The following is a 12,244-nucleotide window of genomic DNA, read 5'->3' as shown; positions in this document are numbered from 1 at the left end:
GTGTCGTGCATGGCATTTGTAAGAAACATGGGAGCCGAGATTGATGGCTAGAGGAGCCCTAAGCCTAGCGTGCTGGGCGGGGCATAGATCACAAAACACCTGCACAGTGGTCTTTGGCCATTTGTACTCAAAGCCTGTACTGCTGGACACTAAAGAGATCAAGAATTTTCCACCAATAACAAAACAGAAGATGAGACCACTCTTCTGCTGGGTCCATCCAGAGACATAAAAGTGCACATGTAAGGACAAGACAGTCACACAACTAGGTAAACAGTAACATTTTAATCGAAATTTGAACTGTTTCATTCAAATATAAATAGAAACAATTTGAGCATGTACCACTGCATGTTGGAACATCAGTGCCCTTAATTATTCTGAGATCCATCATGATAGTTAACACAGTGTGCAACATCACAAATTAGTGGTGCACAATGAACAATTCTTAGATTTCAAAAAAATAAAAAAACAAATCATTCTAAAGTCTTGCATTTTATTAACATGTTCTCAAATATGTGCTGAAGGAGATGTAGAAGGTAATGGGGTCTATACTTACCAGATGGTTCCTAGATGGACTCCTGCAATCATCTACTACATTTACCTTATCCGTGACCCAAATTAATTATACGTTTGGAGGCAAAATCATCTCAAAGCAGGGGCCGATAAAGAGTTAAATAATTTGTGGAGATCTCCAAAATTCACAACAGCTTAGGTAGCAAAGTAATCGGCCTCACAGGAAGGTGTAAAAAAATTAATATTTTCCATCAGGCCACCATGATGTGTAAAAACCTCTCAGTTTCCATTCCTTACATGGTCAGCCACAAATCTCTTAGCACACCAAAGGAGGCTACAGGTGTTTGTGGCACTATAAAAGAATCTTAAAACATGGTGCACTATAGCACACTGAAGCCATCGAGGGTAAACTTACAACTAACTTTGCACTCCAAATAAATTGGGGAAAAATCTTCTGGTCAAAAAAAAACCAGAACAGAAAATGTTTGAAACATTGCTGAATTTCTAGTGCATAAGCATCCCTTTGCTGAGAATTAAGTGAACTGTATTTATAGCAACCTAATACCAGACCGCGAATCACGCCTGGAAGACGTCCACCTTGTGTCTCTAGATGCAGAATCAGTTTGTGACCGAGATTTATGGTGTCTACTTCTTTGATGCCTGCTGTTTTTAGACACCTTGTCTTCAGACTGTGAATCTTCCTCGTCCGAATCATAAAGCTCAGACAGCAGCAGAAGGGCACTTTGAGGCTCTGCAGTTTGGCCAGTAGAAGTTTGGGATCCGGGGCTTGGAGAGTTTGTTTTGTCTGTATCAGTCTGCACAGGAGTTTTTGGACTAGAAACATCATTCGGAGCTTGCTTCGCCTTGCTAAACTCTGTTAACTTCATTTGGTAGAATTTATATGCTGGGTGGTCTTTATGATTTAAAAACCTGTGAGACAAACACAAAACGTATTTAGAAATGACAAATATTGCAATTATTTCAAGCATTCCACCTCTTACTTTTTGAGTTTTTACACATGTGAGAGAAATGTCCAGAGACAGGCCTCACAGCTCACTGTGCCATGGGGCTTAAAAGCTGCACCTCTAACAAAGCAGAAACTGGTCAGGGGAGGCTTTTGTCTTCCTCTGCATGTTGAATAGCTTGGGGCTATATGAGCATTAGGACCTCCTGAGTGTTCCTAATAAACATTGTGTCTAGCGTAAGCTAACTTATAATATGTAATTTTCACTTCGCAGCCATAGCAGGGTGGTGGATGTGCCTGGGTGTTTGGTGTAGTGTGCAGAGCTGGAAGACAGGAGGTTGAAGAGAGAAAAGGAAGCAACAGGGCAAGGGGAGAGCATGAGAAAGAGATAAAGTGGAAGGGAGAGATATACTTTCCAAATGTTGGCAAAAGTAAAAAGGAGGAAAATTAAGAAATGAGCGGCTTCTGAAAATTACCACCCTATACCTAAGAGTTTAGTTTTATTTTATTTTATTTGCATAGTTATTAAAACCATTGCAATGCGATAAAACAAGTAAGATCATTTGTACATATAATATTAAATAAAAAACATTTACTCATTCATATTTGTTTTTAAAACGATGGCAACTGAGAAGTAGTTCATCGTAACCAATCTTTTTTTTTGCTTTAGCGCATATTTTGAGGGAGCAATGTTCTCAGTTCCTGTCCGCTACCACCCATTGCGCTTGGTGCCAGATTTAAACAAAGTGCTTCTTTAGTGCAAAAAGTGCTTAAGTCTTTTTTAAAGTGCTAATGACATATTTCAACCCGGCATAATTTATTCGTTGTAGATGGCTTTTATCAGTCCTGATGTAATAAATGAAAGCTGCCCCCTTCCAAAAGCCCGCTCTGCGTAAATAAAATGAAGCTGTTCCTAAGAGACTGTTCTTGGTCAGGTTCATGTCCTTTGTACTGGCATTTTTTTTGTCCACCAGTCTCAGGCACTTCACTAGATGGCAATTCAGCTGTGAGTCGCCAGGTGCACAACAGGCCAGCACTGATGGTCTCCGAGTGCCTATACCCAAGAGGGTGACTAACATGTAGTGTTTTATAAAACAGGTCAGTAGTATTTTCGTGGACATTAGTTCAATATTAATGCCAGCACAAATCTTAAGGAGGTGTTCTGGCGACCAAAGTTTTACGTCAAGTACTTAACATACTGTTTAAAAAAAATAAAAAATACACCAAAAACCACTCCCCGACAGTTAAAAAAATTCCAGGACCTCACCATCACTGATTGGAGTGCGAAACTCACCAAAGGAATAGACTTCCATTTTTTCCACTCATTCCCCCAAAATGTAGTTAGAGATATCCATTTTGAATCTTGTTAGTTACTTAACTCGCCATGACATGGTTTTATAATGCATTATCCATAAGCCTCTACAATCTCATCTACGCAGGATTTAAAATGAACACCAAAATTTAACTGGAAAGTAAGAGGCTGGATCCCAGTATATACTCTGCCGGACTAAAAGAAATCCTACCCAACATTCAAGGTTTGGTAGCAAGACACACAATGCATTTAAATAGCACCTTCATTCCCGCAGTGATATACCTACTTCAAGAAAATATTCCCAAATTCCTGGGCACAATCCTTGAACTGACCGTGCACATGCAAACTTTAGCATCTAAAATTCTGCTGATCGATAACGCCAATATTGGGTCAACGGTCAGAACAAAAGACCTCTACGAGGCTGAACTGAAAAGAAGACTGCATTTGACTAATTCAAGTTGTTAACTGCCCCACACAGACAATGGGATACGCACTTGATCTAATTTTCACACACATCTCTGAACACACCAACCTTCAGATCCACCCACAAAAATAGTTGAACCAAGCATTCTTCTCTGTACTCTTCCTGAACCTATCAGCCAGGCCCGCACATAAGAACTAACCAAACAGTAGGCATGTGAGCAACCTTAATACCTTACAAAGCGATGGAGAAACAGCTACACCGAACAATTCAGAAAAACTATTCAGGCTTGGTAATTAGGAGCAGCTGCCATAACATTGCCATTGCTCTTGAAAAGCTGGTGCAAAACAATGAGGGGAACAAACAAAGCCCCAAGGTGATCAACAGGTGGTTCAACCACGATCTGGTGGTATTAAAAATACATTGCTGAAATCATCACTGGTGTAAATCATAGAAGAGGCTATCTAAAGACCCTTTGGAAAACAGAAAAAGCATATACAGGAAATTGAAGTAATAATTTAGAGGATGTAGCTTTACGGCTAGAGCAGCTGACCTCGAAGCTGAGTAACCGGGTTCGAGTCTCGACAACGACGCTCAACATCCTGTGATTCTGTGCAAATCACTTAATCTCCCCATGCCTAACAAAAATGAATGTGTCCATCTGTAACAAAACTGGTGCTCATGTAAAGCGCTCGGATACCCGATATCTTCGGGTATAGTTTGCGCTTTATAAAACTCTTAAAAAAATTAAAAAACACATACGAAACAAAGAAATTCTTCAACATGTACATATACTGTATTTATCATGAATCCCTAAAAATCCTTTAAATGCACAGCACAACACAGAATACCTCAGTTTTTTAAATAAAAAATATAAAGCTCTATGACTCACTTATAAACAAACAAACAGCAATCATCCCCATGCAGGTACAAGACAGAGCTGGAGTCAAGCATCTTATTCATGACCCCTGGCCAGGATTCAGATCTGCAAGGGTGATGTATGCCAGTCTTTGTGGACATTAGGATCGAGCTCTTCTCCGAAACTTCCAGCTTTTGACACCCTCAATCACGCCTTTGTACAGGAAAGGTTGGAGGAATGTGCAGGTAAACTGGGAGCGATCTCTTATGGATACTATCAATCTCCACTAACAGTCAAAAAACATAAGGCTAGGAGCTCCCAAATTTTCAGCATAACTAATGGCATACCCCAAGAACCATTTGTCTCAAGACTTTAATTCAATTTCCATGTATGGCGTTTGGGACAGTTGCTAGTCAAACACCACATGAGCACTCAAATGTATGCAGGCCATCTGCAAATCCACTGCTAGCTGGACAACACTCCGGGCAAATCAACCGCATCAAATGCTTCTGAAAGAAGTTGAGTGCAGCAGCATGAATGGAACTAAAATGGAGATCCTACCTAAGGGACCAACTAAGCATTGCTTGTTAAATTCAATCTGGCACCCATGCACCGAGACCCCTCCTGCCCACCGATCCTCCTGGCAGCTGACACTAGGATTAATTTCAAGGAACGCTCTACCACCCATAACCAACATGTGGATGTATTTGCGAAAACGTTACCAAGACAAACCAGCCCTGAAAACAATCAGTCGTATTCACAAAACTGACGCACATTCCACTACCTGTAGAAACCTTGATTTAGCTTCTCAACACCTGGTCCTATACCGTCCTACAAACGGCTCCTACAATGCTTATTGAAGTGTCTGAGACATGGCTGCTGACTTTTGGGTGTTTAGGCCTCAAACTGAGAAGTGCTCCAGGTCCAAAGACAACTACATCTATTTCAGGAAATATCTTAAACTGCACTTTGCACTGTGCCTGCTAGTACTACATTTTGTTATGCTACATCTGTACAATAGTGCTTTGAAGTTTACGAAAGATGATAGCTAGCGCTTTACAAAAAACCTAAATGAATAAATGTGAAAATACTGAGGTGACCTGATTGGCTTGTAAATCAACAAGAACCAGAGATACATTTTTGTATCAAAAACCTTTTTTCGATTTAGAAATGTATGACTTTTTTCCAAATAGCAGTATGTTTATTCACAGCAGTAGTTATAAAGAAAATTGTAAGGTCAGATAGCCTAAACTAAACTGGAACTAACCCCCAAAAATGTGGCTAGATTTATAAAAAAAAGAAAGGATTGTTTTTGACAATTTTTTTTGATGTTTTCCAAATCTTGTAAAACAAGCATTGGCATAGCCAATAGGTCTCGCCTTTGGGACCTTATAAGTGCTTAGAGAGAGCTATTGCCTTTGCCAGCTTGCTACCATCATCTCAACAGGCCTGTACAGTAGCATACACTGAGGCCACAGGAGAAGCAAAGGACCACAGATTCACAGCCCACCAGTTGAGATCTCTGTTCATGGCATTCCAGTGAGTGCTCGGCTTTTCCCACAATAGTCTTCTACCGTAGCGCTTAAGGACCACCTGAGATAGACAACCGATCGATCGAATAGCTCTGAGCCCACAAAAACTGCAGCCATCTTGGGGCCCAACTACTTCAACCCCCGCCCTCTGACCCCACCTCCTCCACTCCTCCCACATACGGCAAGTTATAGAGTATACTATGGAGTTTACTTTCTAATTTGTGAGCTGGTGGTTGTGAAACATGCCTAGTGTAGAATCATGTCCCATATGTTTAGTTCCTAAATGGAGTAGATTCGGAGTTCCTTGTTGACAATATCCTGTTATATTAATCTGACACTGTGAAAATAAAATCCATATCAAATGACCATTTAATATTCCCTATTTCTGTTAAGCATGGCTGAAGAGAACGTTAGCCTTCCAGTGCCAATTATTTATTTTAAAGAAAGCATAATGTATTGTGCTCCTAGATCCAAGGATTAGTGGTGGTGTTTACAGAGAACATTTTTGTTTAGGACAAACCGTTATACAGAAAGTGCCAGTGGGTTATCACTTTGGCTCCATAGAAGGGGCCGCTGACACTTGGACGGCCCCTGCTGCCACATCAATCACGCAGGGTCACGTTCTGCTCCTATGCAGTCCTGTGTGGGGACGGGGGCCCGACATCCGCGTAGGCGACGCAAATAAAAACGAACAGTTTCTTACCTGTCGGTGTAGTTTTGCAGCTTGAAGATCTTTCTGGATTCACTATGCTGTGCATGTGCATTATTCCGCGATCTTGTGGTTGGGTCCGGATTCGTAGTCTTTTCTTTGTATTTTTTTTTTTTTTGTAGCCCAGGTGGGCGTCGACGTACACCATTTGGTGCACCTCCCGTGACGTCGTCGTGCTTCCCGCGTAAGTCCCACCTTTGGGGCGCCATCTTCGGGTTCTTTTTTCCTTTCCTTTCTTTTTTTTTTTTTTTTTTAACCCTAGGCGATTGATTAATCCTTCTTGTCCCTTTATCTGTATGTTTGTATTTCTTTGATCTTTTCCATTTTACCCCTTCTTCCTCCAGCCTCATCTTCCTGGCGGAGGTGGGTGGGTTCGCTAGTGAATCCAGAAAGATCTTCAAGCTGCAAAACTACACCGACAGGTAAGAAACTATTCGTTTTGCAGCGTGAATCTTTCTGGATTCACTATGCTGTGCATCGATTTTGTAGCGGTTTTCCTAGTTCTGTGGCGGCTGGGTGGTAGATGAGCGTTGGTCGTTGAAAATGTGCTGAAGCACCTTCTGTCCAACCTGTGCTTCCTTGTTCATCTGAATGTCCACGCAGTAGTGTTTCGTGAACGTGTGCACAGATGCCCAAGTTGCCGCGAGGCATATGTCCTGGATGGGCGTGTTCGCCAGGAAGGCCACGGTGGCCCCTTTCTTCCTTGTGGAGTGAGCCTGCGGCCCCTCCGCTAGCTCCTGTCCAGCCTGTTTGTGGCAGAATTGAATAGTGAGGGCAATCCACCTTGCGATGGTGCCCTTAGTCACTGGTCTACCCATGAAGCTAGTAGCAAAGGACACAAACAGCTGTTTCGACTTCCTGAGTTCTTTGGTTCTCTCAATGTAGTGCATCACCGCTCTTCTGGCATCGAGGGTGTGCAGTGCCTTTTCTGCGTTTGTAGTCGGGTTTTGGAAGAAACTTGGTATCTGGATAGTCTGATTTATGTGGAACGCCGACACTACCTTGGGCATGAAGTGTGGGTCCGTTCTCAGGACTATTCTATCTTTGTGAATCTGAATGTAGGGTTCCTGCAGCGTTAGTGCTTGAAGCTCGCTCACCCTGCGTAGTGAGGTTATGGCCACCAGAAAGGCTGTTTTCATAGTCAACATCTGCAGTGTGGCCTTGTGAATGGGTTCAAACGGTGCCTTCATGAGCTCCGTCAGGACCACATTAAGATTCCATGCCGGCGGCGGCAACCTTTTCGGGGGGGCCATCCTTTTGGCTCCTTCCATGAATCTCCTCACCACCTGCGAGCTGAAGAAACTTCCACCTTTTTCACCTCTGGTGTAGGCCACGATGGCCGCTAGGTGTACCCTTAGTGAGCTCGAGCAGAGGTTACTCTTTAGAAGGTGTGTGAGGTACCTCAGTATTGTTGAGTCTCTTGTCATTCTGTTTTGCAGGCCCTTTTTCCCGCACCACACAGTGAACCTCTTCCATTTTGCGCTGTAGCATTTTCGTGAAGTTGGTTTCCTCGCCTCCCGTAGCACTCGCATCGTGCTCGGCGGCAATCTTAAGTGTGCGAACTCTAGGTCTTCAGGAGCCATGCCGCCAGGTTGAGGGTCTCTGGCTCTGGGTGCAGGACCTCTCCGTTTTGCATTGAGAGCAGGTCCTTCCTCCTCTCGAACCTGTATGGGTCGCCTTGTGCCATTTCCTGAATTTGTGAGAACCATGTCTGCCTCGCCCACTGCGGAGCCACCAGGATCAGGGTCATGTTGCTGGTTCTGCACTTGTCGAGCACTCTGTGCAACAGGGGTATCGGTGGAAAGGCGTAGGCAAATGTCCTCGACCAGCTTATCCATAGGGCATTTCCCTTGGATTGCTGATCTGGTTGCCTGGACGCGAAGCTTTGGCATTTTGCATTGTGGCGTGTTGCAAAAAGGTCTATTGTGGGAGTCCCCCATCTCCGGAAGAGTTTCTCCGTTTCCTGGCCATTGAGCTCCCACTCGTGTGATGCTGAGGTCTGCCTGCTTAGCCAGTCTGCCTCCACATTGTCCTTCCCCGGTAGGTGAATTGCCAGTAGATCTATCCTGAGAGGTATGGCCCATCTCCAAATCTCCTGAGCTAGGGATGAGAGCGGGAACGACTGTGTCCCCCCTTGTTTGTTGATGTAGAACATCGCCGTGGTGTTGTCTGTTTGGACCAACACCCTCTTGTTGAACAGGTGCCTCTGGAATGCCTTCAGGGCTAGCAGGATTGTTTTCAACTCGAGGTAGTTGATATGGCGGACCGCATCTGCTGGGGCCCATAGACCCCTCACTCTGAGGTTGTCCATGTGCGCTCCCCATCCCTTCTGCGATGCGTCCGTGGTAATGGTCACTGTTGGGATTGGTGGTGTCAGGCTTCTCCCTGCTGTTATGTTGTCTCTGTTCCACCAAGTTATCTCCTCCTGCACTGCGTGCGTAATAACCACTAGATCCTCCCAACTTCCGTTTGCTTGTGACCATTATTGTTGTAGCCATTCCTGGAATGGTCTCATGTGCAGGCGTACATTCGGCACCAGCTGGATACAGGACGCCATCATCCCCATCATCTTGCTCACAGCCCTCACTGTCAGAGCTCGCCCCTTCTGGTAGAGCTTCGCCTCCTTCAGTAGAGCCTCTGTCCTCCTCTCGCTGGGCACTACTGTACTGTTGCGGGAGTTGATCTTTGCCCCCAGGAAAATCTTCACCTGCTCCGGTTCCATCGATGATTTTCCCCAGTGGATCGAGAATCCCAGATTTTTGAGGGTGTCTGTTACGCGTTTTGCGTGCCTCTCGCACTTTCCGCGTGAGTTTGCCTTGACCAGCCTGTCGTCCAAGTAGGGGTAGACATGTATTCCCTGCCTTCGTAGGTGCGCCGCTACCGCCGACAGGCATTTTGTAAAGACCCTTGGTGCTGATTTTAATCCGAAGGCCAGGGTCGTGAACTGGTAGTGTTCTTGTTCGATGTTGAATCTTAGAAGGCCCTTGTGCCTTCTGTTTATTGGGATGTGAAGATAGGCATCCTTGAGGTCCACGGTGACCATGAAGTCCCCTTCTCTTATCTGTGGCAGAACCTCCTGCAGTGAAGTCATTTTGAACCTTTGCGTTCTGATGAACTTGTTTAGGTAACGGAGGTCTAGTATGGGTCTGAGGTCTCCGTCTACCTTCGGAACCACGAAGTAGTTTGAGTAGACCCCTTTGTTGCGTTCTCTGAACGGCACTGTCTCTATGGCTCCCTTTTGCAGGAGTTTCCGCGTTTCTTCTCTGAGTATTGCCAGTTCTTGGGCCGATCTCAGTCTTCCCCTTGGTTTCCTGTTTGGAGGTCTTTTCTCCAAATCTACGCAGTACCCGTACTGCACAACGTTCCGTATCCACTTGTCTGTGGTTATACGCCGCCACTCCTGAAGGTAGAACCTCAGTCTCCCGCCTACTGGTGTCGTATGCTCGTAGGCTCTTGAATTTTCTCTTCCCCCTGATGACACTTTTCTGCGCCTCACCCTTGGGGTCCTGACGAGGGTAGGCGTCCTCTTGCGTGCTGAGTCACTTCGTCGAGGGCTGTTCGCCCCCTCTCCTCCTTTGGCCACGTCCGTTCCCTCTCCCGCGAAAGGACTGGCCCCGAGGTTGATATTGCCAGTTTTGCTTCTGCTGACCTTGTCCGTGACCTTCACCCTGCTGACTTTGTTGGAACGCCTGGTGCGACGTCCCCTGCTGGCTTCCTCCCCTACCGTAGGGTCTTCTCGAGGGATTTCCTCGCCTCATTCCCCTCAGCTGTAGGGCCCCCATGGACCTCGCCGTCTCGTTTTCTTTTTTCAGCTGGGTGAGCTTGTCGTCCACTGTTGCTCCGAACAGTGTCTCTCCATTGAAGGGGGTGCCAAGGATGTTGTTCTGCACTTCCGGTTTGAATCCCGAGATTCTTAGCCATGCATGCCTCCTCTCTGTGACCCCTATGGCCATGAGTCTTGCTGAAGTCTCTGCCCCATCCAACGCCGTCTTTATACAGGAGTTGGCGATGTTTTTGCCTTCATCTATCAGGTGAGAGGCTCTCTGCCGGTATTCTTCGGGGAGGTGCTTTACTAACTCCCCCATCTCATCCCAGTGCTGGTATTGGTGTCTATTGAGGAGTGCATTTGAATTCGCCATGCGCCAGTGCATTGCGGCGTTCCTCTCGACCTTTCTTCCTGTGAGGTCAATCCTCCTGCTCTCCTTATCCGGGGGTGGGCCCGAAGTTGCTGGTACGTTGGCCCTTCTCCTGGCCGTGGAGGCTATGATGGAGTCCGCGGTCACGCTACCCTTGATGTAAGGGGGGTCCAGGGAGGAGTGCTTATATTTCTTCTCTGTCCTGGGCGTGATCGGCCGGCAGGTCGCAGGTTCCTTGAAGGCTTCTCTCCCCTGATTCATCACGCTTTGTAGCATGGGGAGGAACTGGCTCCTTGTCTGGATGGGGAGCAGTGTCTCGACGAGAAAATCGGCTTTCGGTTTCTCCTCGTCGAGTTTGACGCCGAAGGTCATTGCTGCGCTCCTGACCACCATATTGTAGACCCCGATGTCGTCGGGTGGCGAAGGCCTCGAAGGGTACGTGTCCACGGGCTCCTCCGGGTTTTCGGTGTCGAGATCGTGCCATTCGACGTCGTTGCTGGTAGATGCCGCCGATTCGTAGAACGACCGTTGGTCTTCTTCCTCGGCTTCTCCCTCATAATAGGGCTCTTCTTCCTCTTCGAGTTCTCTTGTCAGCCCTTCGGCGTCGAACTCGTCTTCGACCTCACCGACGTCCGCTGATGAAACCGTTGGAATCTTGAATTCCTTCATTCTGGCGTCGAACTCCTTCTTTCTTTGAAGGATGTTCTCCATTTCGGCCTCGAGCCGCCTCTTCTTTTTCTCCATCTCGGAGATGCTTTCGGCGTCGACCGCGGGTCTTTTCGATGAAACTTGCGTCGACGTCGAACGTTCTTTCTGCGTCGATCGGCCCGTTTCATGGGATGCTTTCGACGACCCTTGCCTTTCGGCGTCTTTCGGCACCAGGGAGTCCTTATCTAAGGATCCGCTCGGCCTCTTGTCCGTGGTTCCCCCTTTGGACGTCGAAGTTTTCGGCGTCGGGGCTCCCTTCGTGGACTTTGACTCAGATTTTCTCGAGTCACCCTCGTGTTGTCGAGGTACTTTCTGTTTTGCGCTCGACGATTCTCTTACCTCGTCTTCTTTTTTCTTGTCGGTCTCTACGACCGTGAAGTGTTCGGCTGTCTCGGCGTCGTTGTCCTCGTCGTCCGAGGAGAGGCCCAGAGCGTAGAGCGTCGGGGGCTTCCCCTTGCCATCCATGCTGGCGTTGGCCCTTCTCTGCCGCTCTCTCACCCTGAGTGTCTTCGGCACGAAGGCTGAGCAGGCGTTGCAGTCGATACTCTGGTGATCGACCGGTAGGCAGAGGTTGCGGACCGGATGCTGGTCTTTCTGCGCGAACTTGTGGTGGCAGTTTGGGCAGAACTTGAATGGCGTCTTGTCCATTGCGCTCAGGGTCTCTGAGCGTGCATTCTCCAAGGCCGTCGAAGAAAAAGGGCGCTGGTCCTCCTTTCTTCGCGCTCCTGCTGAAATCTTTTCCTTTCCTGATATCTTCTAGTGTTTCTATCGACGAAACTCGCTTTTCTTCCTTCTTCCTTCGAGTGTAATTCTGGAGCTTCCCGATGACGATCCAGACCCAACGGCGGAAAAAAGAATCTGAAGATGGCGCCCCAAAGGTGGGACTTCCGCAGGAAGCACGACGACGTCACGGGAGGTGCACCAAATGGTGTACGTCGACGCCCACCTGGGCTACAAAAAAAAAAAAAAAAAACAAAGAAAAGACTACGAATCCGGACCCAACCACAAGATCGCGGAATAATGCACATGCACAGCATAGTGAATCCAGAAAGATTCACGCTGCAAAAATGCCTTTGCCCTTGCATTATTTAAC

The 12,244-nt window shown here is 46.7% G+C and overlaps 1 protein-coding gene across 4 annotated transcripts in view; it reads right to left on the bottom strand.

The window, feature by feature from the left end:
- Positions 1-267: 267 nt before the first annotated feature.
- LOC146772283 (uncharacterized) overlaps positions 268-12,244 on the bottom strand; it is a 75,199-nt gene continuing 63,222 nt past the window's right edge. For all 4 annotated transcript variants that reach the window (XM_085638939.1, XM_085638938.1, XM_085638940.1 and 1 more), the window contains one exon: positions 268-1,440. In XM_085638939.1, the coding sequence (XP_085495065.1) occupies positions 1,059-1,440 (382 nt within the window). In that variant the 3' untranslated portion in view covers positions 268-1,058. The remainder of the gene's footprint in view (positions 1,441-12,244) is intronic.

This window comes from Triturus cristatus, chromosome 12 (assembly GCF_964204655.1).
Source record: "Triturus cristatus chromosome 12, aTriCri1.1, whole genome shotgun sequence".
Classification (NCBI taxonomy): Eukaryota; Metazoa; Chordata; class Amphibia; order Caudata; family Salamandridae; genus Triturus; species Triturus cristatus.
This window is presented reverse-complemented; position numbering and strand designations above follow the sequence as displayed.